The following is a 25,407-nucleotide window of genomic DNA, read 5'->3' as shown; positions in this document are numbered from 1 at the left end:
ATATTCACAACATGTCACGGGACGACCACGAAACCATTGCAGATGCATCTCAATTGTTGGTTTACTGACTCTTAATGCGCACTAAGAGTCTCCCTATCTTATGCATCATCATCTCACCATTTCGCCTTCTTCATCGACTTCCATCCCACACCCACAATGCCCTCCATCTGCATGTAGCACATCCCTTCCTCCCCGCCCGCCTCCTCAATCATAACCTTCTTTAGCTCACTCATGACTTCCTTCAGAGTCTCCTGCCTGTTGCTCTCCTTCCAGTGTCCCGAGACTATCGTCATCGGCATCATCATGCTCTCGCAGAACTGCGCCGGCGTCCCACACTCCACATTGCGCTTCTCGACCACCAGTTCCACATCCTGCAACCCCGTCTCTTCGAGCTGCTGCTTCACAAACGCGGGTTCGTGCCAGGCATTGCCTTTCTGGAGGCTGTCCCGGATTTCAGAGAAAGTAGGAAGGAAGGGGGGGTTGGACATATTGTTGACTGCGCGCTCGACGTAGGAGTACCAGCCGAACGAGGCCCAAGTGGTAAGGCCGATAAAGCCGCCGGGTTGCAGGAGGTCGAAGAGTTTCTCGAGTGCACCGAGCGGAAGGAAGAAGATGATTGCGTTAGCGAAGATGTGCGTGAATTGGTTGTTGTTCAGCTGAATATCTGCGCCGTCGACGATTTGGGTGGTGAGACCTGTCCAGCCATTCTTTTCGCCTCGTCCGCGAAGGTAATCTAGCATGTGAGGGCTGATGTCGCCGCCGAGCACTTTCACGTTGCTCCATTTCTCCTTGGGAACGATGTCGTAGAGAGCTGCTGTGACGACGCCGGTCCCGCAGCCGAAGTCTAAAGCGTTGACGGTGCAATTGTGATCGGTAATGTTGGACGCGAGGGAGGCCTTATCGATGATAATGTTGGCGTAGGGACGGGTGGCTGCTTCAGCGCGAGCGTATCTTTCGGCGATGGAAGGGTCCTGCCAACCCTCGCGGACGTTCTTCTGCATGTCATTTGCTTGTTGCGTGGTAGACATGTTGACGTGTTGCGGTGATGACGAAGTTGATAGGGTCGTCGTTCGAGGAGAGAGCAATAGTGGAGACTGAGCAGTGAGCGGGTGTGAGGCGAAGCGTAAACGGGCAATGCTAGAGACTGAGAGCAAACGCTGTGAATTGGGTATCGAGCGAAGTATTGAGTGTAACATAGTTTATCCAGAGTCTTCGTTATACCTTTATATATTTTAGGAAGCTGACGAGTCTTATCCCGTAAAGGGCTAGCGTTGTGAGACGCCGTTGCACTTCGCATACATGCCCTTTTAAGTCACTAGAAGTCTCCGTACCGTGCAAGGGAAGATGAAATGCATGTGATAGGCCCATCTTTTCGATTCATCGTAACGATCAAAGGTAAGGCGCAGCACCAATGGATCAAAACGCGGAGAGTTTTTCGCAATCAAGTATGTAAGCGAACTGAAGTCTCCGACCAGTGAAAGTGAAGCAACTTTCCCGCACCGCAACTCCATGCCAAATGGACGTACAATGTAAACGGCAGTCGAAATAAGTATATTGCTGCAGATCTGTGATAATCATCCAATGATTGATTTCGATGTGATTTTCGAAAGGGTATTTCCGTGACCTAAAAAAATCACTTTCCCAAACGCCGGTGCTATGCTTTTCATCAAACGTGCTAAGGCTCCTCGGATGTCGTGTCTAACCATTCGGCAAAGTAGGCGCAAGTCCTGGCCGTAATGGGTCCCTCATCGCTGCAGAGATCAAAGACTGGGCAGTTTCCACAGGGTGCATCAACGAAGCCGTTGTACTTCTGGTCCGATATGGGTAAAACAGTCCGGTAGGCCGTAGCCGTCACCTTCTCCAGTGTGCCTTCCAGCACCATCATCTCCAACAGCTGCTCCATGTCGGACTCGCGTACCGTCTTCCCTCTCAGGAGTTGAATGCTATTGAGGTACTTGGCGAGGCCCAACGTAGTAGGGTAGAAAGGGTTGCTCCTGTGTACGAGTCGGGAGGCGCTAGGATCGACCGGAGGATGGTAGGGCTGGACTGGCAGAGCCTCTTCGATATCCGGCACGCCCTTCACCTGCGCTTTCTTGTGGGCAATGGCAGCTTGGCGATCGCTGGACGCATAGTTATTCCAAGTGCCGGAGACTCTGATGCAGGTTTCCTCCTGCACTTTGTTCCCTATGACCTTCGCAGCTACTTCTATCAAAGCGCTGTCAAAGTCTCCTTCATTCTGCCACGGGCCGCCTGCGACATCCTCGGATGGCTTGAGGTGCTTGAGCAGATACATTTTACGATTCGGCGTCTTGACACTCATGACAGCTTGGATGAGGTCTTTCGACTCGAGGCTTTTAAGGTACTTAGTCACGGTCGGTTGCGCGAGGTTCGTTTTGGCCCGCAGCGCCTTGGACCAGACGCCTTCGGTGTGCGCATTGTCGATGTGTTGGTAAAGTAGTCGCTCGTCGGGTACTAGGCGTCGCAGCCTGCAATTTCCGTGTTAATATGACATACGCTTGCAGCACAAAGAAGCCGTACTTCTCGGCGATGTCCTTGGGTCGCAGCTTCCAGCATGGCTCGCCTTCGAATTGCAGCGGCTTCAGTAAGTGCCTATTCGACAAATCTCCGACCAAGTTGAGCAGCTCATTCAGATCTCTGGCAATCTGCATGCTCGTGAGGTCGCGCTGGAAAAAAGTGGTCCCTTCGGGTCGCTTCGCGCATTCCTCGTAAAGCATATCTGCGCGACTGGTGATGTCTTCGGCTGCGGGCGCAACGGCATCTTCTGCCTTGGACACCGGCTCGAGCGGCGCTGTTGACGCGGAGGCCATGTTGGTCGAAGCTGAGGTTGTCGCTATCGATCGATCATGGGCGAAGTAAAACGGGGATCTCTCACTGTGGTCCTGCTATTGTTCGCGAGATTAAGCCGACTCATCTTTCTCGAAAGTTTCGCGGTGGGGCACCACGGCACCACCAGCGCGTCCGTGCGCAACACCAAGTCACGTGCAGTTCATCCCTCCGGCTCCAAGGTTCCAAGGTCCTGGACCGCAGGTGCAATCGCCTCTCCGGACCCCATGGGACTGTCCGCTCCGGGCCAGCGTCTGATGTACAGCACACATTCTAAGCATGAGGCTCTGATTAATGCGCGCTGAGACGTCCTCTCAGCCACGATCTCGAAGCATGATTCGAAATCAGTCTCGGTGGATCCATCAACTACTACACATGTGCAGTCTATGTCGAGGATCATGATCATTTGTCGGCATTTACTGCCCTATTCGGTTCCACACTTCTCGCCTCTTGTCTTCCGGCCACTCTTCTCCTTTGCTTCCTCGGCTTACGTATCACGCCGAAACAAGACACGACTCGAGTACGTTGTTCGGCTGCGAATGTGACAAATTTGCCGGCACGCATCCTGTCCTTGTCCAACGCTCTGACGGGGTCCCCAAAGATGCCCCGGGGTAAATCGGGTATGGTTACCCGCACCCAGATCTGCGCCCATCATCTTGGGTTCCACGATGTGCAAGCCGCCTTGCGCCCCAATCCGAGAATCCGCGCCTCAACAGCTCCCATATTTGCGCCTCTAAGCGAGCTTGTGTGCAGCCACCTCCAGATACTATTCTGTCTTTTAGTAGTCGGAACGGTTTCACGTGTTCGTTCCAGCAATCAAATTCCCCGAGCAAGGTGTTGCCTGTTTCGCCGTCCTGACCATGAGCTGCGCAGTTCTCCATAGACAACAACCCCTAGTATAGGCGTACCCACACCGAAGTAGCCGATCACTCCGGACCGCTGGCAAGAATTACTGTGGCTTTGCTGTACATCAAGATCGCCCCAGGCCCTTGGCCCATACCCCTATTCCCCGGCCTTTGTGCTTGAGTCGAAGAGTCACTCCTAGATTTCACATCTACGAGGCCACTGCCAGTCCTTGCCTTAGCCCACCTCCAGATCCTTACGATTCCTTTGCGCACTAATCGTACTGCCGAATCTAACAATGGTCGAAGAAAAGGACATCCACGAGGAGGTTGCCCCACACAATGACCACGAGCTCAATCGATATCCCACGGCAAAAAGCGAAGGTCTTCACCATGACCACATTGCTGCTGAGGCCCTTGGCGGACACACTGGTGATCTACCAAAAGGCTACTACTACGGTTCTCATTTCATCGGAACCGTTGTTGTAAGCAACTATACCATCAATCTTTGATACGTGTTTCCTCTAATGAAACATGCAGGCAACCTGTCTAGCTCAAATATCGGGTTATCTAGGGTGGGTGTTGCCATCCAACACTCTCTCCCTCATCAACCAAGCTATCGGCCCATCTCCGAACCTCATCTGGGTTTCTATCTCTTGGACAGCTGGTTTCGCGATAGGATTCACGCTTGTTGGTCGTCTATCTGATATCTTCGGAAGAAGATGGTTCTTCATAACGTCCTCTATCCTTGGATTAATTGGCAACATTGTTGGAGCAACTGCACAGAGCATCGATACCTTAATCGCCACAAATGCCATCAATGGAGTTGCCGCCGCTGGCCAGCTGTCTTTCCATATTATTTTGGGTGAACTAGTACCGAATACTATGAGAGGTCCAGTCAACGCGTTCGTGCTCTCGACGAGTGTTCCCTTCGCCGTGTTTGGCCCTCCGGTTGCGCGTGCTTTCTACGAGAACACTGCACTTCAGTGGCGATGGTGTTACATTCTTGGCGTCATCGTGAACACATTTGCAATTGTGCTGTACTTCTTCTTCTACCACCCTCCAACTTATGTGAGTATCGACACTTGCCACCTGTATCCGTGTCATTGACTGACAACTTACAGGAAATGCTTCACGTGGGTGGCAAGTCGAAGCTAAAACAACTCAAGACACTCGACTGGATCGGCATCTTCCTCTTTAGCACCGGTCTTGTCGTATTCCTCATTGGGTTGAACTGGGGTGGTGGCAGCTATCCATGGAAAAGTGGCCACGTCTTAGGGGCACTCTTTGCAGGGTTCTTCACTCTCATTGGTTTCTGCTTTTGGGAGGTGTATTCCGGTCTCCAGTACCCTCTTATTCCCATGAAGCTGTTCAAGAATATACAGTACGATGCCAACGTGGCCTGCGCTAGCTTGGCTGCAGTTGTATACTATGCAAGTATGTACACATCCTCGTTGAGAACATTTCGGTCAGTAGACTTACCAGCTTCCAGACACCGTCATCTGGCCCACCATGATCGGCGCCCTCTTCACCACGGATGTCCAAAAGACCGGCTGGCTCTCCTGCGCCGTCGGCGGCGGTCTTCTTCTTGGCCAAATCCTCGGAGGTACAGGTGTTCGCTACCTACCACGCATGAAAATCCAAATGACCGTCGCGGCCGTCATCACCGTGGCTTTTGTCGCAGCCCTCGCCTCTTCCAACGCCAGCACTGAAACCCGCACTACTACGCTCCTGCTCATCGGCACCATCGGCGCGGGGTACATCGAGAATCTGACGTTGAGTTCTACCGCGTACCTCTGGGATCCCGCGGATATGGGCCTCGTCACAGGCGTTTTGGGCGCCATCCGCACAGCCATCTCCGCAATCGCCACGAGCATGTATTCTTCCATCCTGACGACTGAGTCGAGTAAGTACATACCGCAGTACGTGACGCCTGCAGCCCTGTCCGCGGGACTACCCGAGTCTTCGCTCACAGCGCTGTTCGCTGGCATCACTGCTGGCGACTTCTCAACTGTGCCGGACATCACCCCGGAGATTATTAGCGCCACTGGTGTGGCCGTGAGACATGCATACAGCCTTGCTTTCCGGACCGTCTTTCTTTGTACACTTCCCTTCGGTGTACTGTTACTCATCGCGGCTGTACTTTCACCTAATGTCGAGAAGTATCTGACGGATGAGGTTGCAAGGAAGTTGCATAATGGCGAGAAGAGCGAGCCTCCGATGCAGAAGGAGATCGTTGATGAGGCTTAGAGACGTGTCTCGACCGTTAGTATCATGCTTCGCTAGTCGGAAAAGGCCTTTGCATGCCTCCCTTGATTGTGTCTACGCATAGAGCGAAGCCTTTACACATGCGCTATACTTGCCCCGTTTATAGGCGCTTCAGTACATGAGAATGGATTTCCATTTCGCAACGGAAAACATACGGCGCTCTTTCTTGTCAGAACTCCGTTGTACCCACATGTTGTTCGCCTATTGACACCACAGTGCGTACCATATATAAGTGCACCACCGCATTCGTCAACCAGCTGCACTCTCGCCAACAGCATAGGTACCAAACATATCGTGCAAATTGGATGCGTCTCGATGACTGTGGTTGACCAGACGCAAAGGTTCTTTCCTGCATTACACATTCGCTCATTTCACCTCCGCACCCTCATGAAGATTGCATCCCGCGTTGAGGGTCGACAGCTCCCTCCTGCCGAGATAAATATTTGTATATCCACGTATACCACTACTACCAGCCAATGTTTGCGCTCTTGAGAATCCGGACTTGGGGGTGTAACATTGAAACGTGCTCGTGTCCTTCTTAACAGGTGGTGCATTGGAGGGGCTGGCAAAATACATGCTGGCATGCCAACGAGGGCCGGTGCAACCTTGATGGATTCGAACATCTGCTTCTCTTCCCAAGCCTGTATCCTCCTGTTCGAGGTCAGAGTTGTGCCCGCGGGGCCAGACGAGCATAAAATCTCGGCAAAGAGCCTTGAGCGCATGTTGGACAGCCGGGATGAGACTATCGAGGGACCGAAGCCACACACGATGTACACGGCGTCGTCAGTAATCCTGTCCATTGCACTTGCTGGCTGTCCAATTGACTTACTTACCTACCCACGCTCGGTCAGAACCCCACAGGCATCGTCACCGCTCTTGGTCGTAAGAAAGAAACCTACGCCGTCTTCTAGCAGCACAACATCCTTATCTTCGTACCTTCACTATGCCTGTTAGTAGAGTGTTTGGAACAAGATTAAAAATAGCTTTCAACGCTAATGATACACTTTCATACTTCAACAGCAAACGCTTCGATGATTCGTCACCTCACACCACACCTGCAGCCCTCCACATCCCGCGCGCATGACACGGCGCCACAGGTTTGACCTTTCTGAAGCTCTGACTAATTAAGCTTCACGCCTTCGCCAGCTCCAGCAATCTCGTATGCTGCTCCGGATGTGTCTTCTCGACATTTCCCTTCGCCATTTTCTTCACCATAAAGTTTCCATCAATCTCCACCTCCTCAACAAGCTGGCCTCGGGAGACGCGCCACTTCGCAGCAATGGTGAGGGTTCCAACGGGCGGCTTTGCGTTGACAAGCGAGTCGATGCCATCGTTGACGTTGGTGAGGGTGAGCTTGTAGGTCGTCTAAAGTTATTAGGATAATTGCAAAAGAGAAAGATAGTAGGTGGGTTTACCTGGCCAATGGGCTTCTTGTCTGTGACAGAATAGATAGCTTCGGTGTTCTTGTCGCCGGAGACGAACTCGTAGGAGACGAGGCCCGGGCAGAGGGCCGCGATCATGACTTCGTGATTGTGGAGGGTGGCGATGACGGTGCCGGCGTCAACGCCGGAGGGAATGGGAGTGGTGATGGTATGGGACATGATGGCGAATGATTGGATAGATGTGGAGGACTGGGTATAAGGCGTATTATGGACGATGATGAAGTGTTGATTGATGCTGGGATGTGATGATGGGAAAGAAGGAAGAGGGTATCGAAAGCTTTATAGGGCAGACGAAAGGGTATCGCAAGCCTACAGGACGTGTTCCACGCAACACTCACCTCAAAATAGAGGTGTCGAAACCTCCAAGCTTCCTCCGTGAGTATATTTCGAGCTGGAAGTCATGGGCAACGCACACGACGTCGTGACTACTCCGGGTATCATGGTAGCCAAGGCATGTCGAGCACCTCCCCTGGGTCTTGTTGCATTATTTTGTGCCTATTTTTTCTGTCGCAGACCCTCTTACAATTATCCTGGGGACTATCGTTTCTCATCGGTTTCCAATAATAGGCCGTCGTCGTGGCTGAACGTTTCCACCATGTGAGTTATCGGCGAACGAGTGTATTGACGTTTCGCGCCACCGTTTCGCGTCGATCGGTATTTATGGTTTGTGGTTTGTGGTTGTTCGTATCAGGGGTAGCGTGACTCGCGTGGTAGGAGTGGGTCTTGACGTCGGCTCCCCTCTACACAATGAAGCGAGTGTCGACTCGAACACGAGCTTTCTGCGACTTTGTATACTTGCAGAAGCTTATCTATCACGACACTTAATGTACCTTCATGACCCATCATTGCTTCGGCCCGAAGCCCTATGTAGCGAATGGGCTTGGCTATCGCTTCCAGCTAACCTTTTGACATATACGAAAGATGAAGAAACAAACCATCTGGCATCCACAACCTTCACGATGTGTTCGGATCATTAAGCATGGTGCTCTTCCATCAGAATCGAAATGGCATATGATGTCGTCGCACAGGACTGTCATCGACGGATACGGTCGGACGGGCATCTCTTACTGCACGAAGTCGAGACGAAGACGCATCTTCGCGTTGAACAACCCGAAGTCGACACATAACGACTTGAACGGGTGAAAAGTGAGAACGACGGATGGGTCTTTTGAAGTCATCGTGTTGTGTTCGGTGTGCTACACATGGTACGCGTACAGAGGGGCACGCGGCCAGATGTTTGGCTGAGACGATGTGCGTGAGGCTGATGCCTCAAACATGGCGTCCGCGCCTTCTTCAGGTGCCTTCTTCAGGTGATAGAAACCACCATGCGACGCGTGCATTTCGTTTTCTCGTACTCGATGGCGCCTTGACCGCTACTCCATCCTCATCCTCGTCTTTACTTTCAATCCGTTGTCGCGTTCGCAGGAGATCGACACTGCAGGCGTTTAGGGCCCAGGCTCCTGGCGCAGAACGACGTCATACCAGAACCAGAACCAGGGTCATCGCTCTCGACCGCGCATTCCGTAAAAAGGGTGTATACCACGCAGGTACCACGTAAAAGCAACCGCAAATCACTTTCTACGGCACCGCGCGGAAGGTCCGGCGAAAGCTTAGCAGCCATGGCGGAGTACGAAGAACTTGTTGTAAGCAGCCTTGTCCAATCGTGAACCACACGAAGCCTTCCGCGGTACTTATTACTCTCACAGGAACTTGGCTTTGAGGGTGTGGATAAGTTTGCGACTCACTTCCACGATCCTGTAGTTGGCTACGTGGGCAAGCACAAGCCCTTTTCGTCGCATGCCAAAAAGAAGCACGACACCGGACCGTCGGCTGGTCGCCAACAGAAAGAACGGCAAAGGGAACTTCCCGAGGAAGAGAAACCTCCTCCGCGTAAAGACTCGCCTCAAGTACGGGACGATCTTCAACAGCCCTATCTCCCTCCACATCCGCAGTGGCAAGTCCCTCCGCCGCCGCCAGGAGCGCCGCCCGCAGGACTACCCTACCCAGGAGGACTACCACCTGCAATACCATACCCAAGGCCCCAACCCACAGGGCTTGCGCCTTCTGCATTTCAACCACCGCGAGGACAACTGCCGCGCCAACGCTCCTATTCTGAGCCACGCGGCGAGCGGTACGATGGCAGAGCAGTGCCGGACGATATAGGCGAAATTGACTCAGATTCCGACATTGAGCGAGGACCCAAGAGCATGTACTCAGACTACGCACCTGACCGCAGAAGAGAAGGTCGACGGAGAGACGACGATAAGTATGGGAGGACTGTCGAAGATCGCGAGTACTATGGGCCCAGCGCAACAGTTCAGCAGATGGCAGTGCGCACGAGAGGTGCTAACAGACACCAAGGAGGAGCACTTGTGGTAAGTACTTGTAGCACACATCTGCGTTGATCATGTTTGCTGACGTCTCAGCCTCGAGCACCGTCTCCACCCCCAGACTATGGATACCCTCCCGGTGCTTACGCGGATGAAAGGGCTGTACGTGGACGACCACTGCCGCGCCGACAACGTTCTTCATCTTGGTCACCGCCTCGCAGATCTGAGCGGCGTCACAAATCGCCGCCTCAGCGGGTGCGGTCGAACTCTCCAAATCACCACCGCGCGTTGGCTGTAGTTATGGGTGCTTTAGCAGGAGGGGTGGCCGGCAGCAGAGTAAAGAAAAGCGAGTCGGTGCCTAACACGGTCGCCACGGTAGGCGGTGCCATCCTTGGCGGACTCGCAGCCAGAGGGATGGAGCAGGAGTACGACCGGCGTAAAGAACGACGGGCTCACCAGTCTCAAGGGCGAGGCGAGGCGAGGGAGAAAAGAAGATTGGAGCGAGATTACAACCACGACTAGGACTAGCGGCAGCATACGGCTGAGTACGAGTCCAATTGACGAGTGCATGACGGGGTCATGAGGTGGGTCTTGTGCAGACGGTCGGGTGTTGGGAGGGGCATTGTTTGCTCGACGTTCTGAGTTGCATGTAGCATTTGCACGGGCGTTGGCATGTTGGTGCCACCTGCTGAGGACCGTCTACGAATTTACGAACGATATGATGACATGTTTTTTCTGACGACGAATGGTTGGTATCATCGTGAGGCGGTTGCGGCACGCGTGAGACGCAAATTCTCCGTGCGGCACTGGACAGAAGCGAGGCACGCGCAGAGGGATGCGACGCGGCAGGGGTCTCAATGCGTCTTTTTGGCAGCAATTCCTGGTAGTAATAGCCGGCGGCACCGTGCCGAATGGACAAAGGCGGTGTTGTGGACGAGTCGAGAGGACGACACTGGCTCACGAAGGTCGGAAGACGTTGTGAGAAGCAATTGCTGGCGGAACAGCACAGACGCTGTGCCGTCGCGGCGTTGTCTGCACGTTTCAGCAGGGGCGCACTTTCCTTCTCGAAGCCTGGTGGAAGCGGCGACCCACCTGCTGTCCCAGAGGTGGTGCCCGGCGTCGAACGCCAGCTTAGAGCTCCACGCGCAGCTGCAGAGCACCCAGTAACCAGCACACTGCACTGCATCTGCATTGCTCCCCGGTGCCCATCGAGAGCTTGCTCGTGTTTGCTTGCACCACGCTACCACTCCAAGGCAAAGCGCAAGGCCTGCCCGCCACCTTCGCTGTCGCCGTCGCCCACGTCCGAGCATCGCGTACGCCAGTGATCGCTGACGCCCGCGCTCGCTCCTCCACGCACACGCACACGCATGCCCTCGCCCAGGACCGCCAGCCCGCACGCCTCGCTATGAGTCGCCGCTGAAGCCCGCAGACATCCCGCAGAGCCTCGTTCCTTCCGTCCCGCTTCCCACCGGCAGGTGCGTTGAGCGTCACCGCTGCCCCTCTGATCTACGTCCACCAAGCCCGAGAGCCCGCCACGCCTCGCAGCTCGACACACGATGCGCAGATACAGGCCGGGAGGGCCCGCGGGCGGCAGGGCAAACGGCGGCGTCATGGTGCCAGACCCCTTCGCCATGGTGCGCGCCTACGAATCCGACACAAACCCCACCAGGCCCATCCGTCCCTCGCCCCTCACCGCGTCCACCATCCAGGGGCTGCCGCTGGATCTGCTGGACAGACTGCGCTCCTTCCCGCTGTTTCTCTCTGCGCCTGACACCTTTCTCGCCGCTGTGGGAATGCACCTCAAGCCGCAGCTATACCAGGCACACGATACCATACTCACAGAGGGCGAGCAGGGTAAGGCCATGTACTGGCTGGTGCGCGGCTCTGTACGCGTCACCTCGCGCGATGGAGAGAGTACATATGCAGAATTGAAGCCGGGGGCCTTCTTTGGAGAAATTGGCATCCTGATGAACATTCCTCGCACTGCTACCATCATCGCCAACATGCGATCGCTAGTGGTGCGCCTGAACAAGGAGGCACTAGAGAAGGAGCTGCCCAAGTTTCCCGAAGTAGAACATGCCATCATGGACGAGGCCAAGGAGCGCCTGGCGATTCTGGAGCGCAAGAAGAAGGAAGTCGGCAGGAAGCCCGCCATGGGACTCGTGTCGCGACCTATCAAGCGCACTATAGATCGCGTCGATGGCGACGTAGTCATGACCGAGCGGGGCTCCGTGCAAGACGGAGAGGTTATAAGCCAATACAAGAAGCGGAAGTCTCCGAGCCCAGGTCTCGCAGATGTCGCAGCAATGAGCGTTTTCGGCAACGGCAGTCTGCCAGTGAGACTGCTGCTCAAAGAACTGCCCCTGTTCTCGAGCTTGCCATCCGAAATATTGCACTTCATCGGTCTCAATGCACAGCCTTGCCATTACCCTCCCTTTACCGATATTATCAAGCAGGGCACACAAGGGCGCGATGTCTTTTTCATCGTCAAGGGCGAGGTCGAAGTGGTCAACACGCAATCACCTCTAGAAAACGGACATTCCACCATGCATAGTCGAAGAAAGTCCATTGCCGCTGGCGAGCACAGCGTCCAGTCTGTTAAAGCCCGCTTGAGACCAGGGCAATACTTTGGAGAGGTTACCAGTCTATCTTTAGCACCTCTTCGCACTGCGAGTGTTCGCTCGGTATCGTCTGTGGAGTGTCTGATGATCAGTGGCGACGTTCTCAATCAGCTGTGGGATATGTGCGGCGCGGACTTGCGTCGCCAGGTAGAGCAGGTCGCAAATGAACGGCTCAAAGCTGCCAAGGACACTGATACGCACATGTCCGATTCTACAGAAGCTACACCAAAAATTGATTCCTTGATCATAGACACCCTCAAAGCACCGCGTACGCCACGTAAGGGAAGCGTTCCCACCGTCACCTTCGAAGACCTGCCGACTACGATTGACAGTCCAATCACACCATCAAGAAGAGAAGAGAAGATGATGGAGCCTTTTGATCCGGATCCCTTCCTCAATGTAGACCTGGACAATGTACGGTCTCGATCACGAAGAGGCTCGCTCGCTCCACCGCCGCCCGATTCACCTACGGGCTCATCCATCATCATCCCTAAATCACCGTCTCCGAGCTCTACTCCCCTCTCACCATCGCCTTTCTTCAAACATTCGACGACACCTCCAGAAACGACGTTCGAGATCAAAAGACCCAGAGTGATGACACGGCGGCCAAGTAGATTCAATAAAGGGCTTTTGCCTGATTCCATCGTCATCGGCATCTTCAAACATCTGGATCTTTGTGAGCTTATGCGCTTACGGCTTGTAACAACCCACTGGAAACAGCTTATACATAGCTCTCCGGATATTCTCCATACTCTGGACCTTAAGAAATATAATCGTCGCGTCACGGATCGCACGCTGCAGGATATCATTTGCCCGTTCGTCGGTAACCGGCCCACCTTCGTCGATATAAGCAATTGCTTCCATGTAACCGACGAGGGATTCGCTGCGTTGGGGGCAACTTGTGCACCCAACGTGAAGATATGGCGCATGAAGAGCGTATGGGATATAACAGGCCCTGCCGTGCTTGAGATGGTACAAAAAGCCAAAGCGCTCGAAGAAGTTGACCTGAGCAATTGCCGAAAAGTGGGCGACAACCTTCTGGCTCGCGTGATAGGCTGGGTCGTCCCTGAAATAACACCCGCAATGGCAATGGCACAGGCGCAGCAAGCGCAAATGGCTCACCGACGGTCCTTCGGTCAGAAAGGCGCAAATGGGCAGGCCATGCCGCAACCACTGCCTCCTGGCACGGTTGTAGGATGCCCCAAACTGCGGCGTTTGACACTGAGCTATTGCAAGCACATCACGGACCGATCGATGGCTCACATCGCAGTGCATGCAGCGTCCCGAATCGAACAAATCGACCTCACAAGATGTACAACTATTACCGACATTGGCTTCCAACACTGGAGCGTGTATTCATTTCCCCGATTGACGAAGCTGTGTCTGGCGGATTGCACGTATTTAACTGATAATGCGATCGTTTATCTGACCAACGCGGCGAAAGGGCTGAGGGAACTGGACTTGGTAAGTAATCTCTCATACTGCCCGCCTGGGTACAAGCTGTTGCACATGTGGTGCTTCCTGCGTAGACTCGGGCCACAATACATACGGAAAATCTCGCGTATAACATGCTTCCTGGGGTAACTCAGCGCATGATACACACAAGCCTCACCTCCCACAAAACCTCGAGATTACGCGCTAATTCGTAGTAGTCCTTCTGCTGCGCCCTATCCGATACCGCGACCGAAGTCCTCGCCCTTGGGCTTCCAATGCTCACCCACCTCAACCTCGCATTTTGCGGCTCCGCCGTATCCGACACATCTCTCCGATGTATCTCGTTACATCTTCTCGAACTACGCCATCTTTCTGTACGTGGATGTGTCCGCGTTACCGGTACCGGAGTAGAAGCGGTAGTTGAAGGTTGTAGAGACCTAGAACTCTTCGATGTCAGCCAGTGCAAGAATCTGCAAAGATGGATCGAGGCGGGTGGCCCAGAAAGCGTTAGAAGTAGAGGGAGGAAGGTCATCTTCGAGACTGTTGCCGATGGCAAGTGGAGAACGGCGAAGCGGTGACAATGAAGATCAAATCAGGTGGAATGAGATATCTCAAGCTAGGGCTGATGCTCGAAAACGGATCTGAGTACCATGTATGACCGAACATGTTCCCCGAATGTACGAAATACGATATAGAATTGGCGTCAACAGCGATAGGAAAAGATGAGACAGACGATACGACATGGGGTGGCCATGCTGTCTTTTATGGTGTAGCTTTGCGTTTCGCGCGTTCGTTGATGATACCAGCCTCAGCTTTCGTTTGGATCTGGAATTGCTTTCAAACCGATTTGTTGCATTTAGCGCGTATCTAGGTTGCGTTACTTATAGAGTTCTATTATCTGATGTGATACGATGTCACCTTGTAGTCTTGAGTAGTCCTCGACAGTATATGAGCGTTCACGATGTGTGAAAGCGCAGTGATCATGGCGGGCAGGGTGTTTAGACGAGTGACGAGACCAGTAAGACGATTGACAAGTAGTAATTTCGAATATTGCTGATTGGCAGGCAGACTAAAAGAATATTTACATCATCAAACGCTATCATACTGCCTGAGCCCAGTGCCAGGCCGACACAACGCCAGTCATGACAATGCAATCCCCATTCCCTCACAATTTCGGCGGTGCATTCGTGTCCCTACCCGTAAAGCTAACAGCATGAGCTACCTGCACTGTCCCACTCTTATTGATAAGCTGCAGCTTCCTCCCTCTACTCAGCGGCTCGTCGTCGTCCTGGTCGCGGATGTAGAACGCCCAGTCGGCCGTGGGATCCAGCTCCGTCTGTGAGTACCCGTTGCCCATCCAGGCGAAGCGATTGCCGCTGTACTTGACGTCCCAGTCGTCGTGGCGGACTTCCATCATGGCTTCTATGTAATGGAGGGTGGATCCGGGCCAGAGTGCAGTGATGGGCCCGTCGGGACGGCCCTTATACCACGACCGGCACGGGTCTTGCCACACCGTCTTCTTCATGAAGTCGTCTTTGAAGGCGATGAAATCTGCTACGGCTTCGGCTTTGGGGGCAAAAGTGGAGATGTTGTGCGTTTGGAAGCGGTCGATCAGCTTGCACATGTAGTCCGCCTGGCACTCTATCGCTGACAAGACAGGCCCGTTGCCAATGGGGCAGTTCGGGCCCAGGAAAATGAGGTAGTTGGGGAACTCTGCGGCTGCGATGCCAAAGTAGGACGTTGCTTCTTGCGCCCAGGCGTCCTGTAGGTTTGCACCCGACGCGTTGATGACGGGGAAGCGAGGCTTGAACGAGGTGTTGAAGCCTGTCGCGCAGATCAACACGTCGACGGGGTATTCCTCCCCGTTATCGCAGCGACACCCGCGCTCGGTGATTTCGTTGATCTCGCCGTAGACAACCTCGACATTCTCTTTCCCAAGGGCCTCGAGGTACCCCACGCCGGGCGTCAACCTCCTACACCCGACGTGCCAGTTTGGAATCAATCTTTCTTCCAGATAAGGGTTCTTGAGCTTGTCGCTCATCTGTTGGCGGAAGTAGGTTTCTGTGTCGTTGTTGGTAGTGGTGTTCTTGAGGAAGATGCCGAATTGGCCGTTGAGGCCGCGCTCGACGTCTTTGCGGTAGGTGTTGAGGACGCCGGGCTTGGTGGCGAATTCGGTGCGTTCTTGCGCGCTGAAGACGTGTTGTTCCAGCCCTTGGACGGGGGACACCCATGTCGGCTCGCGGATGAAGGTTGTCACCTTATTGACGTGGGGTTGGATTGTCGGTAGGACTTGGATGCCGGAGGAGCTGGGGTATGTTAGTGATGATCTGACCTGTGTGGAGATGATGACGAAGTACCCGTTTCCAATGAGGCCGACGTGACGCCCTCGGAGGTCGATTTTCTCGTCCCAATTCGCAGTGTGCAAGAGCACGCCCTTGTACTTGTCGATGCCAGGTATGGCAGGCCATGCCCAGTTGTTCAAGATACCGGAAGCGTTCACCAGAATGTCGCAATGGTCATCAATGACCTGTCCGCTTTCCAGGTCCTTAATCTGCACATCGTAGCCGCCCTTCTGCTTATTCCAAGTCGCTCCAACAACTTGGCGTCTTGTCTTGACATATTTGTGCAGTCCGTACTTTCTCGCGAAATCATTGAAGTAGGCGAATATCTCCTTGGAACTAGCATACACCGCACTCCAATCCAATTTCGGCTCGAACGACCATGTGTAGTTATGCGAAGGTACATCACATGCGCAGCTGTCAAAACGTTGAATTAGCCTTTTTCCCCAAAGCGGGCACGAGATAACACTAGGTAGGAGCGGGGAAGAGCCGAGGCATTCACCCCAGATTCTCACAAGAATTCAAGCGAAGCGGCCGATACGTACCCAGGATATCTGTTCTCGAACCAGGTCCCCGAGACCTCTGCGTTTTTCTCATACACGGTGAGCGAGTAGTTTGAGAAATGTCGCTGCAGCTTGTACGCCATGAGAAGGCCCGATGCACCGGCGCCAATGCACACGACGCGGACATGGCGCTGTGCATGGATGGGTCCCCGTCGGCGATGCTGAGCATCAGTCTCGGGGCTCGCTGTAGAAGGTACCAAAAAGTCCGCCATAGTGTCAGGGTATCAAGCAAGCGGAAATGCAGAAACAAAACCCAGAGGACGTAGATGAATGCAAAGATGCGCGAGCCATATGTACTTTCTTTATAGCGGACGCACCGCGGCACAGTTGTGGAGTCATTTGGATCCGCTTTGTATCCTGCTATCGAGTCAGTGCGAGTATATTGGCCGGACACAGGCCCGGCGTGGATCTGGGGAAGGCCGATATGAATCGGCGGGGCGTGCCAGCGCAGGTGGGTATTACTCGTGCCGGGTCGGAAATGTTTTGGCGACGGGGACGTGGAGACTAACGAGTAGCGTTTGGGTCCTAAGGTGCTACGACTCGCGCACCAGCACGTCGAGGCTCACCGATGATGCATTCCTGGGGCGTGGTATGCGGTGCAGTTCATGGCTCGGATGCGGATGCTGAGGTTTCCTTGAATTGTGAGGATCACGCATGTGGTGAACCGAGGCCACGTTGCCCCGCATGCCTAGGATATCGCTATGCAGTCCTCAAGGTCGTGGAGTGATACGGTGGATACGGACAACGGCCAATACTGGTTTTGGGTGATGTTGATTTGAAGAAATGTTGTGAAATCTACTGAATAGTAAAACCACCATCGGCTACAAGGGCCGATCCAACAACGTAACTACTCGCGTCCGAATGCAAAAATGCAATGACATCACCTATCTCCTCCATTGATGCAAACCGTTGTATGGGCACCTTCACCCTCTCAGCATCCATCACGCTGCCTTTATCCATCGTGCTCTCGACTAAAGGCGTCAAGACGTATCCTGGACATATAGCATTGATCTTGATTCCCCTGGGCGCCATCGCGATTGCGTCTGCCTTGGTCAAGCCCACCACCGCATGCTTGCTCGTAGCGTATGCTGTTGCAGGAACGTTGAGCGTCGGCCCAACCTTGCCATACATCGACGCAGTGTTCACAATTGACCCGCGATACGCCCTATACGAGTCGCTCCACTTCTCCTGCTTCAACATCTGTCTGATTTGCGCACGCTGACATAACCACACGCCCGTTGTGTTGATGCTCATGACCCGTTCAAAGTCTTCTTTATCGATTTGATCGGTCGTTTTGAGCGCGCCTCCGATGCCTGCGTTGTTGAGGGCGTAGTCTAACCGTCCGAACTCTTTGACCGTCTGCTCGATGCTGTCGTTGACGGCGGCTTCGTCCGCGACGTCCATCTCGATTTCTAGTGTTTTGATATCTGGGTGCATTTTCTTCAGGTGTTGAACTGTGTGTGTGACGGGGTTACGGTCGATGAGAGCGAACGAGCGGACGCCTTGTCGAGCCATTGCGTAGGCGGCATGTTGGCCGATCCCTGTGTTGTTTAACACAACTCCTGCTGTGTGCTGGCCGGGTCTTTGCAAGGGTTATCGCGTGTTTACTTACCAGATCCTGCACCTGTGATGTAGGCGACACCTTTCAGAGAAAACGGCATACTGTGCTGTAGATCCCTGAGACACAAATAGATCAATCTAATTGACGACGCGAGTTCTCTCAGAGAGTGTAATTAAAGGTGAAACAGTTCGCGCGATAGTGATATGCAAATTGAGCCCCCCCCCCGGACCTTCTGATAGCCACCATGGCGGGGCTCACATGCGGAAGCTACAGTTCCAGTTCCGGGCTGGAATACTTACGCGGGGTCTCCACATGGTAGCGGGGACGAGGCGTCTCGGGGCGCTCGTAAATAGCGTTGGCGTAGTCCGCTGTGGCTGGATGTGCTTGGATGTGCTTTGCCGCGGGTTCTCGGAAGCGGAGAAGATTGGGTAAAGATGTACGCGAGTCATGATGGCTTTGTTGAAATGGCAATGCGAGTCAAGCCATGTAGGAAATTGCTGTCGCTGTAGTTGCGAATTGCGAAGTCGGGTTCCGATGACGACTACATTTCAAGTATCAACTGAATAGATGAGATAGGAACTATGAGACAGTAGTCGGTAGTGTGCTGTCCAGCACAAACGTCATGCCGGATTGCCTCGGGCGAGACAATCACAGGAACTGGCAATTAGATGAGCCCCGAGAGACCAATGACTATCCAGACTGCTCGAACTGTAGAGAGCAGCTCAAAGACCAACGATGAAGTTGGTTCAAATTCACGAGATACGTGCCCTGTGCCCAGGTGCATCTGAGCTCACGTGAGCGCGCGTCTGCCAAGCCTTGCAAAGCATGGATCTAGCGTGTCACAACATCAACGTGGCGCACCATGCATCGACACAGACCCCGCTCAATATGCGCTCGTCATGACACCGCGCCCAACCCGTGTCGCGCAAACCTCCACCGAGGTCAAAAAGCTTTACAAGCAGCATGGGCCGGGCTTTACAACCGAGCGACAGCAACGACAGCTGGAACGCGCTGCCGACCTAGAAAAGCGAGCCCTGGGACTACGAGAGCGAGAAGAACGTGGCAAGGCGAACAAGAAGAGGCGTGAAGAAAAGGAAAGAAAAGAAGCGGCGTTGAGGAGGATGAACGGCGTTGGCCTGGCGACACAGTTGATCGGATACAGCTTTACTCAGGCACAGTTAAAGAAGGGGATGGAAGCGTTTCTGGGATACAAGAAGAAGAGCGATCAAGACCGGAAAGAAAAGGAGCTGGAGGTCGCGAAACAGCTGGAGGCTGTGGTTGAAGACGCTGCAAAAGAGCCTTGGGACGACGATGCCGACGATACGTTTGACTTACCCGAGCCGAGTACTCGGGGTGGAGACCAATTCTTGGATGATGATCTAGATGATGATACTCTCCTCGAGATACATGATCAAGTCACGTCAGACCCGGTAGAAGAAACCACCGAAGCTCCGGAGCCGCCAAAGATCGCTTCTTCCGCACCCGTCGCACACTCGCCGAACATGCTGCAATCGTCGAAGGAGGATATCGAGTTTGTCCGCATACACGGACCGATTAATAAAGTGATCGACTCGATTTTGGACACGTTACCGGAGCCTCTGTTTGAGCACCTATCTTTAGATTGCTCTATCGATCCAACCGCCTGGGATCCCTCGCCTGCACTGCTTCACAAGCTGAATCCGCCTGGGCTGCCACCTCACCGGCTTCGCCTCAAAGTAGGGTGTGTGGTAACAGTCCTTCGAGACCTCAATACCAGCAGCCAACTATCAAGAAGCCAGCACCTACAGATAATGCGAGTAGAGCAAGATAGGCTAGAATGCTTGGTGTTGGACGGACAGCTTGAAGGAACGAAAACGTTTTTAACCAAGATTCCATTTGCTGCCAAGCACCGGAACGAGGATATATTTCCTTTCCAGCGCATCCAGTTCCCAATACATGTCTCAAAAGACTTCATTGCGCCAATACACAGTCGGAAACCATCACTATCCGGTTTCAAAAAGCCGACGCCCGTCATCCATACATCACAACCCTCAAATTCCTCAAAGCGATTGGTCCCGCCACCGAGAGCCACTTTGCAGACCAATCGCAACCCGAGCTTCAAGCTCCCAGGCTTGCCAGCCTCGAAGTCGAAGCATGCGCCAATATCAAAACCCACGTTATCCCTCCCTGCGCCAGTAGTGCTTGATGGCTGGGACGACTTTCTCGATAGTGCAACACAAATTGCTCGCGATCTATCCTATGAATCATCATCGCCTTGCCAGGTACCACATCAAAATTTGTCAGACCCAAAATCCCCCAAGTTCCCTGCGGCCATGGTGACAAAATCTTTGCCTCCGCTCTCGACTCAAGACTTCGACTTCGACTTGGAAGACCTAGACGATTTCCTAGTATTGTCCCAGGACGAGATCAAAGACCGAGATGGACAATCGAGGTCCGTAAACCCGCCACTTTTGCCAGGAAAGCCTTCCAGTGCATCCCCACAGCCAAGTAAGAGGCTAAACTTAGGCACAACGCGGCCTCCAGACACCACCGGCCCTGCTCTTAAGCTACACGATCGGCCAACGCTCAAGCGGAAACATTCCGAGGGATTGGTGAAAGCCGCAGGAAGTGTTGCACCAACGATGAAAGCCTTAGCTGCAACAGGCATGCGTGACAGTACTCACCTCGTTAAGAGGCTACAAATGCACTCGACTGGGACGACACCGGTCTGCAATACGGCAAACACAAAATCTGTAAGCAATATAAGAGCGAAACAACTCGTCAGTACCCCTCAGACGGTCTCCAGGCCAACATTTAGTCAGTTGGGGCTGTCCACGCAGGAGGCCGTTTCCTTCTTTGATGTCGACGACGACGACGACGATGATGATCTTACTTTTGGATCACCGCCCATTGCGGTTCGATAGGCCTTCTATGAACTCAGATACCCCTTTTTGGATAAGGGCGTTGAGATGGGGTTTCACGGGCACGGTTTGGGTATCATTGTTTTGAACTGGCTCACACCTACAATGCTATATTATCATTTCGTCATCGTTTGCATGCACCCCGTTGACCTCTTCCTCATCTTCATCGTCGTCGATCTCTTCTAGTGGGTACGTCAGGATGGCGGCAATGCTCCCCAGCGCCTCTAATCTCTTCCCGCTCTCGTGCAAGCTACTCAATACCCTCACCTCACCACCTTCAATGTCTTTCACCCGATCCACAAGTGCAACCCATCGTTTTCTCTCGGCGAGGTTGTGTGATCGGAAAAGCGTATTCGAAATCAGAAGTACACCGCCCCCTCTGCCGACTGCTCCACTATCCACCGCCCGTTCGATTTCTCGTGGTCCGTACGCGGCGCGCCCGTCTTCCAGTCGCATGTGTTTCATGAACGTGTCCATGAGTGCGGTTTCGCGGGTGAACTTGGCATCGGAGAGCTTCGCCGTGCAGGCTGGTGATGCTAGTACCTCCGCGAGGTTGTGAACGTGTTCGCCAGCCGAATGCGCAACGACAATACTCGGTATAAGAACCTGGAGGAATTTATTCCCTGTCCGTACCGCATAGTCCTTGACAAATTGCAGAAAAGCCTGCGCGTAGAAGCCCGCGCTCGCAAGCAACAGCGGCGCCGTCTTCTCTGTCTGCGCATCCCTCTTCGCACTCTCCATATCCCTCTGCAGCGTGCTCAATAGCATATTGTGAAACTTCTCTAGCCCCTTGTTATGCTGCTCCATGTGTCCCTTGCCCTTCCTCGGCACCGACACCTCCACGCGATTCCGCAGTATAGTCTGGTGCTCAGTAATCAAGCAAATATTGGCAATCCCTTCGCCCATAACCACCGCCCACATCTCCGCCCTACTCCCCGTATTACAAGCCTCGGTCAACATCCCCACCGCCACACTATCCCACCCGTCCACCTTCTCAAGCGTGAATTTGCGATTCAACTCTAGGTCCAGCGTATGGTGGCTGCCCATCTTGACGTGCTCGTTCTCAGAGACGACACGCCCGGCGACGTGGAGCTCGTTGCTTGCGAGGTCGAAGTCGCTTGATGTAACGGCGATGGTAAGGTCGAGCGCGATGCGCTGGGAGGTTACGGCACCGGCGCCCATTTCTTTAGAGATGCGTCTGATGGCTTTGGCGCGAATTTGGTCGGTCGGTTGGATTAGGTTGTAGGCGTGCCACATGTCTTCTGGTTCTTCGGGGAGGAGCGTTGCGGTGCCTGCGCCGGTTTTGGCCTCGATTTGTTGGCGGAGGAGCTTCATCTTGAAGGCAGGGTGGAGGTAAGTCGGCGCGGGTACTCGTATTGAGTGGTCTGGCGTAACACAGGGTGCTCAGACACTTGATTCGGCGCTGCGGGATGTTTAGAGTACGCTATGAACGCATGCAAAAAATGCTAGCTGTTGGTGGTTTTTGGTAGAAGGTCGCAAGCGCGGCGCGTTGAGGGGCAGTCGTGACGTGGGAGGGACATATCACTGGTTATCGATAACGCTCAGTCGCTCAACACCGCAAACTCAACTCGAAGAAATCCAGTCTGATTTGATGGGTTCGAAAAATATATAGTGATCATTACACATTTGTATTGCGTCACATTGATTAAGTGGTCAACTTCTCTCAAGACTTCAGGTAGCTTCCGCATACAAGATAGCTTGAGAACGGGGTGGATCGGCCTCAATTGGGGCACATAGAGCGGACGTCAATGGTCAAGCCAGCGTGACTCATCCTCGCTACACAATTCATATGTGGCTACAGGCGCCACGTAGTCTTCCGCGATTTATTTGAGACAAAATAGCCCCGCATTGCCCTCGTTCTCCGTTCGTTTCTGTGTCTATATACTTAAAAATCCAAAATTTTGCCACATTCACCGCCCGGTAAGTTTCACCATTCAGCTCCTGATATGAGCCTGACTAACAATCCATAGCATGGCTTAGTGGTACAGCGTCGCACTCGTACACCAAATGCAAATGCGAAGATCCCTCGTTCGATTCGGGGTGTGGGCATCTTTTTGCTTTCTGCAGCTTTTTCTGTTGATCTTGCATCGTCGACATAATGTCGTCTGTTTGTTGAGCACCTGCATGTTGGTACAGGATGCGTTGAGCTAATTTTTCAGTATCTGATGTACCATCTGAAAGGTGATTTTTGCTTTGTTCTCCGAATCGATGTCGGGTGTGGTCTGGCCATTGCCATGAGTCAAAACGGTAAGGTATTGAAACCGTGCTGCAGTATTCGCAAATATCTTCTACAAGACCGGTACGAAGAATGGGCAACATGCGAGGACAGCGGCTTCCCCTTCTGACCTTGCACAGTGAAATAGACCAATGATCGAAAACGATTGAACAGTAAACAGGAAGCAGACATTCGCACTTGACCTTCCTCAGAATTCAATGCAGAGAGATCTAGCGAACAAGAAATGCGCACGTGAGCTTCCCCAGAAACCATTTTTCATTTTCAAAGATCCAGCCTTGAGCAGAATCATCGGCCTCTTACAAGCTGGTCACGGACAAACCGACCCTTACGTCGTCCCTGTGCCGCTCCCTGTACACCAAGCTTATGGTGAATTACTATTTCTCAGATGATGCTGCACCAATACAAGATCGCTCATTTTCTTGAAGAAGTCGGCTCCACTCATCAAAGCAATCGAAACCGATCATGCCTCTTCGCTGTCATTACTATTGTTCTTCGAACTATCACCGATTTCGCTGCCACTGATGTACTATCCAGATTATCCTCGCTCCTTCCATTCGCGGCTGTATTTACCTATTCCTCTGGGGTCTATTCGAACGTGTCGCAGAAGTAGCCGTTGTTGGGCTTTACGGACAGCCTACTGACTTGTTTCAAGCAAATTTCGTAGACATTCATACCACTGTTAGCGAGAGGGACGCCTGTGCTGAACTAGTAGTCCCACTAGCTGGTACGAACCATCGTCTGATTTCGGAGCTAGAACGACTGCTCACTTTATTGGAGACGCATACATGCAGTAGAATCTCCGAGCGTCATACCGTGCATTGCCCATCAAGCAGCACGACGCGCTGTCTCTCTGTCACACCGCGGCCATCAAAAGTCAGCTCGTTCCAATTAAGACCAATGAAGAAGTCAGTTTGTAAACGCTTACCCAGTAGAAACACTGCACGCCCACGAAGTTCGTCCCCAATTGCTGTGCTCACTGATTTTGTCGTTGTCTTATTGCCTGGAGTAGACCGACCATTTGAAGGCGCCAAAGTCGTCCAGTCCAACTTCTGTAATAGATTTAGGGGCTGATCACACGCGACGGGTACATGCTGCTGAGCACGCTATGTGTACCAAAAAGATTCGCGTTGACATGTTTTGCTCGAAACATCGGCGCCGTGAGCAGGCGCGTAAATGACAATACGACCCATCACATCCTTCTTTAGGGCAGGAGCGTGCCGGGCAGCCTGTGCGCATCAGGATGACTCGCACGATGGATCGGCGGCAGAGCTACAGTGTGTGGAGAAGAGCAAGGTTTCTCCATATTGCGCTAGTCATATTAGGGAAGGGCGTACAAGAACCCCTTTCTCCTGCCGCCCACCAACCGCCCGTTTGTGCAACGTCGGCGAGGCTGGACCATCAGCACCTTTATCGCATTGTGGCACGGTCTGACTGTTGCATATATCCTTGGAACGCGGTGTGCTTCTGGGTCATGGTCTGCTGTCAACGCGCCGCTGCAGAAGGTGTATTCGACTTTTATATGGTAGCCTTTCATCTTCCAGCCGCGATGCCGAACTATGCGCCTGCCACCGGGGGCATGGTCTCTATACAATCCTCCTCGTGTGACTGTGCGTTCATTTTACAACTAGCCAATCCCGCAGGTACCTTAATCACGACCCTGGTCTACAATACCACCCAACGTTAACGCACAGACAACGTTCCCCCGGAATCGCTAGTGAGATGCAAAAACATTATGTCAAGAGGTCGAGACTCGATCCTGCTGATTGGCGGCCATCCTCTACCACGCCACCGACCCTTCTCAACGCGGCTCGGTTGCATTGTTGAGTAGCCAAACATTCGAGCAACTGGCGTTTAATTTCCGAGCAGCCTTGCTCTCGTGGTGTCTATCATCGAGGGCGCGTGAGCAGCCGCTTAATTGCATGCGGGCGCAGGAAGTATAAACAGTCCAGTGTAGAATCCCAATCTTCCTTGTTGTCTTCGCCATCCACCAGCGTACTCCATCACGG

The 25,407-nt window shown here is 53.3% G+C and overlaps 9 protein-coding genes and 1 non-coding gene across 10 annotated transcripts; 4 read left to right on the top strand and 6 right to left on the bottom strand.

Moving 5' to 3' along the window:
- Nucleotides 1-113: 113 nt before the first annotated feature.
- Nucleotides 114-1,028, bottom strand: N0V89_007335 (uncharacterized protein; the record flags this gene model as incomplete). The annotated part of the gene is made up of 1 exon (XM_056216098.1): nucleotides 114-1,028. One exon carries the CDS (start codon nucleotides 1,026-1,028, stop codon nucleotides 114-116), a length of 915 nt encoding a protein of 304 aa, XP_056070345.1.
- Nucleotides 1,029-1,675: 647 nt separating this feature from the next.
- Nucleotides 1,676-2,828, bottom strand: RPC34 (34-kDa subunit of RNA polymerase III (C); the record flags this gene model as incomplete). Its single annotated transcript, XM_056216097.1, has 2 exons — nucleotides 1,676-2,486; nucleotides 2,539-2,828. The coding sequence occupies 2 exons, from the start codon at nucleotides 2,826-2,828 to the stop codon at nucleotides 1,676-1,678; spliced, it is 1,101 nt and encodes a 366-aa protein (XP_056070344.1).
- A 1,157-nt stretch (nucleotides 2,829-3,985) lies between these two features.
- On the top strand, nucleotides 3,986-5,936 carry N0V89_007333 (uncharacterized protein; the record flags this gene model as incomplete). The annotated part of the gene is made up of 4 exons (XM_056216096.1): nucleotides 3,986-4,171; nucleotides 4,227-4,757; nucleotides 4,811-5,123; nucleotides 5,179-5,936. 4 exons carry the CDS (start codon nucleotides 3,986-3,988, stop codon nucleotides 5,934-5,936), a joined length of 1,788 nt encoding a protein of 595 aa, XP_056070343.1.
- Nucleotides 5,937-7,085: 1,149 nt separating this feature from the next.
- N0V89_007332 (uncharacterized protein) lies at nucleotides 7,086-7,474 on the bottom strand (the record flags this gene model as incomplete). Its single annotated transcript, XM_056216095.1, has 2 exons — nucleotides 7,086-7,319; nucleotides 7,370-7,474. 2 exons carry the CDS (start codon nucleotides 7,472-7,474, stop codon nucleotides 7,086-7,088), a joined length of 339 nt encoding a protein of 112 aa, XP_056070342.1.
- A 1,541-nt stretch (nucleotides 7,475-9,015) lies between these two features.
- N0V89_007331 (uncharacterized protein) lies at nucleotides 9,016-9,801 on the top strand (the record flags this gene model as incomplete). Its single annotated transcript, XM_056216094.1, has 2 exons — nucleotides 9,016-9,023; nucleotides 9,075-9,801. 2 exons carry the CDS (start codon nucleotides 9,016-9,018, stop codon nucleotides 9,799-9,801), a joined length of 735 nt encoding a protein of 244 aa, XP_056070341.1.
- Nucleotides 9,802-11,282: 1,481 nt separating this feature from the next.
- On the top strand, nucleotides 11,283-14,359 carry N0V89_007330 (uncharacterized protein; the record flags this gene model as incomplete). The annotated part of the gene is made up of 2 exons (XM_056216093.1): nucleotides 11,283-13,811; nucleotides 14,000-14,359. 2 exons carry the CDS (start codon nucleotides 11,283-11,285, stop codon nucleotides 14,357-14,359), a joined length of 2,889 nt encoding a protein of 962 aa, XP_056070340.1.
- Nucleotides 14,360-14,946: 587 nt separating this feature from the next.
- Nucleotides 14,947-16,895, bottom strand: N0V89_007329 (uncharacterized protein; the record flags this gene model as incomplete). The annotated part of the gene is made up of 2 exons (XM_056216092.1): nucleotides 14,947-16,537; nucleotides 16,666-16,895. 2 exons carry the CDS (start codon nucleotides 16,893-16,895, stop codon nucleotides 14,947-14,949), a joined length of 1,821 nt encoding a protein of 606 aa, XP_056070339.1.
- Nucleotides 16,896-17,478: 583 nt separating this feature from the next.
- N0V89_007328 (uncharacterized protein) lies at nucleotides 17,479-18,344 on the bottom strand (the record flags this gene model as incomplete). The annotated part of the gene is made up of 2 exons (XM_056216091.1): nucleotides 17,479-18,224; nucleotides 18,296-18,344. 2 exons carry the CDS (start codon nucleotides 18,342-18,344, stop codon nucleotides 17,479-17,481), a joined length of 795 nt encoding a protein of 264 aa, XP_056070338.1.
- Nucleotides 18,345-21,252: 2,908 nt separating this feature from the next.
- DOM34 (Translation factor pelota) lies at nucleotides 21,253-22,479 on the bottom strand (the record flags this gene model as incomplete). Its single annotated transcript, XM_056216090.1, has 1 exon — nucleotides 21,253-22,479. One exon carries the CDS (start codon nucleotides 22,477-22,479, stop codon nucleotides 21,253-21,255), a length of 1,227 nt encoding a protein of 408 aa, XP_056070337.1.
- A 648-nt stretch (nucleotides 22,480-23,127) lies between these two features.
- N0V89_007326 lies at nucleotides 23,128-23,214 on the top strand. The gene has a single exon. It is a non-coding gene; the product is annotated as a tRNA-Thr (tRNA).
- The last annotated feature ends 2,193 nt before the right edge of the window (nucleotides 23,215-25,407 follow it).

Source organism: Didymosphaeria variabile (assembly GCF_027946475.1).
Source record: "Didymosphaeria variabile strain IMI 356815 chromosome Unknown scaffold_5, whole genome shotgun sequence".
NCBI classification, from domain to species: domain Eukaryota; kingdom Fungi; phylum Ascomycota; class Dothideomycetes; order Pleosporales; family Didymosphaeriaceae; genus Didymosphaeria; species Didymosphaeria variabile.
Note: the sequence above shows the minus strand (reverse complement) of the source record. Positions and strands in the feature narration are given on the sequence as shown.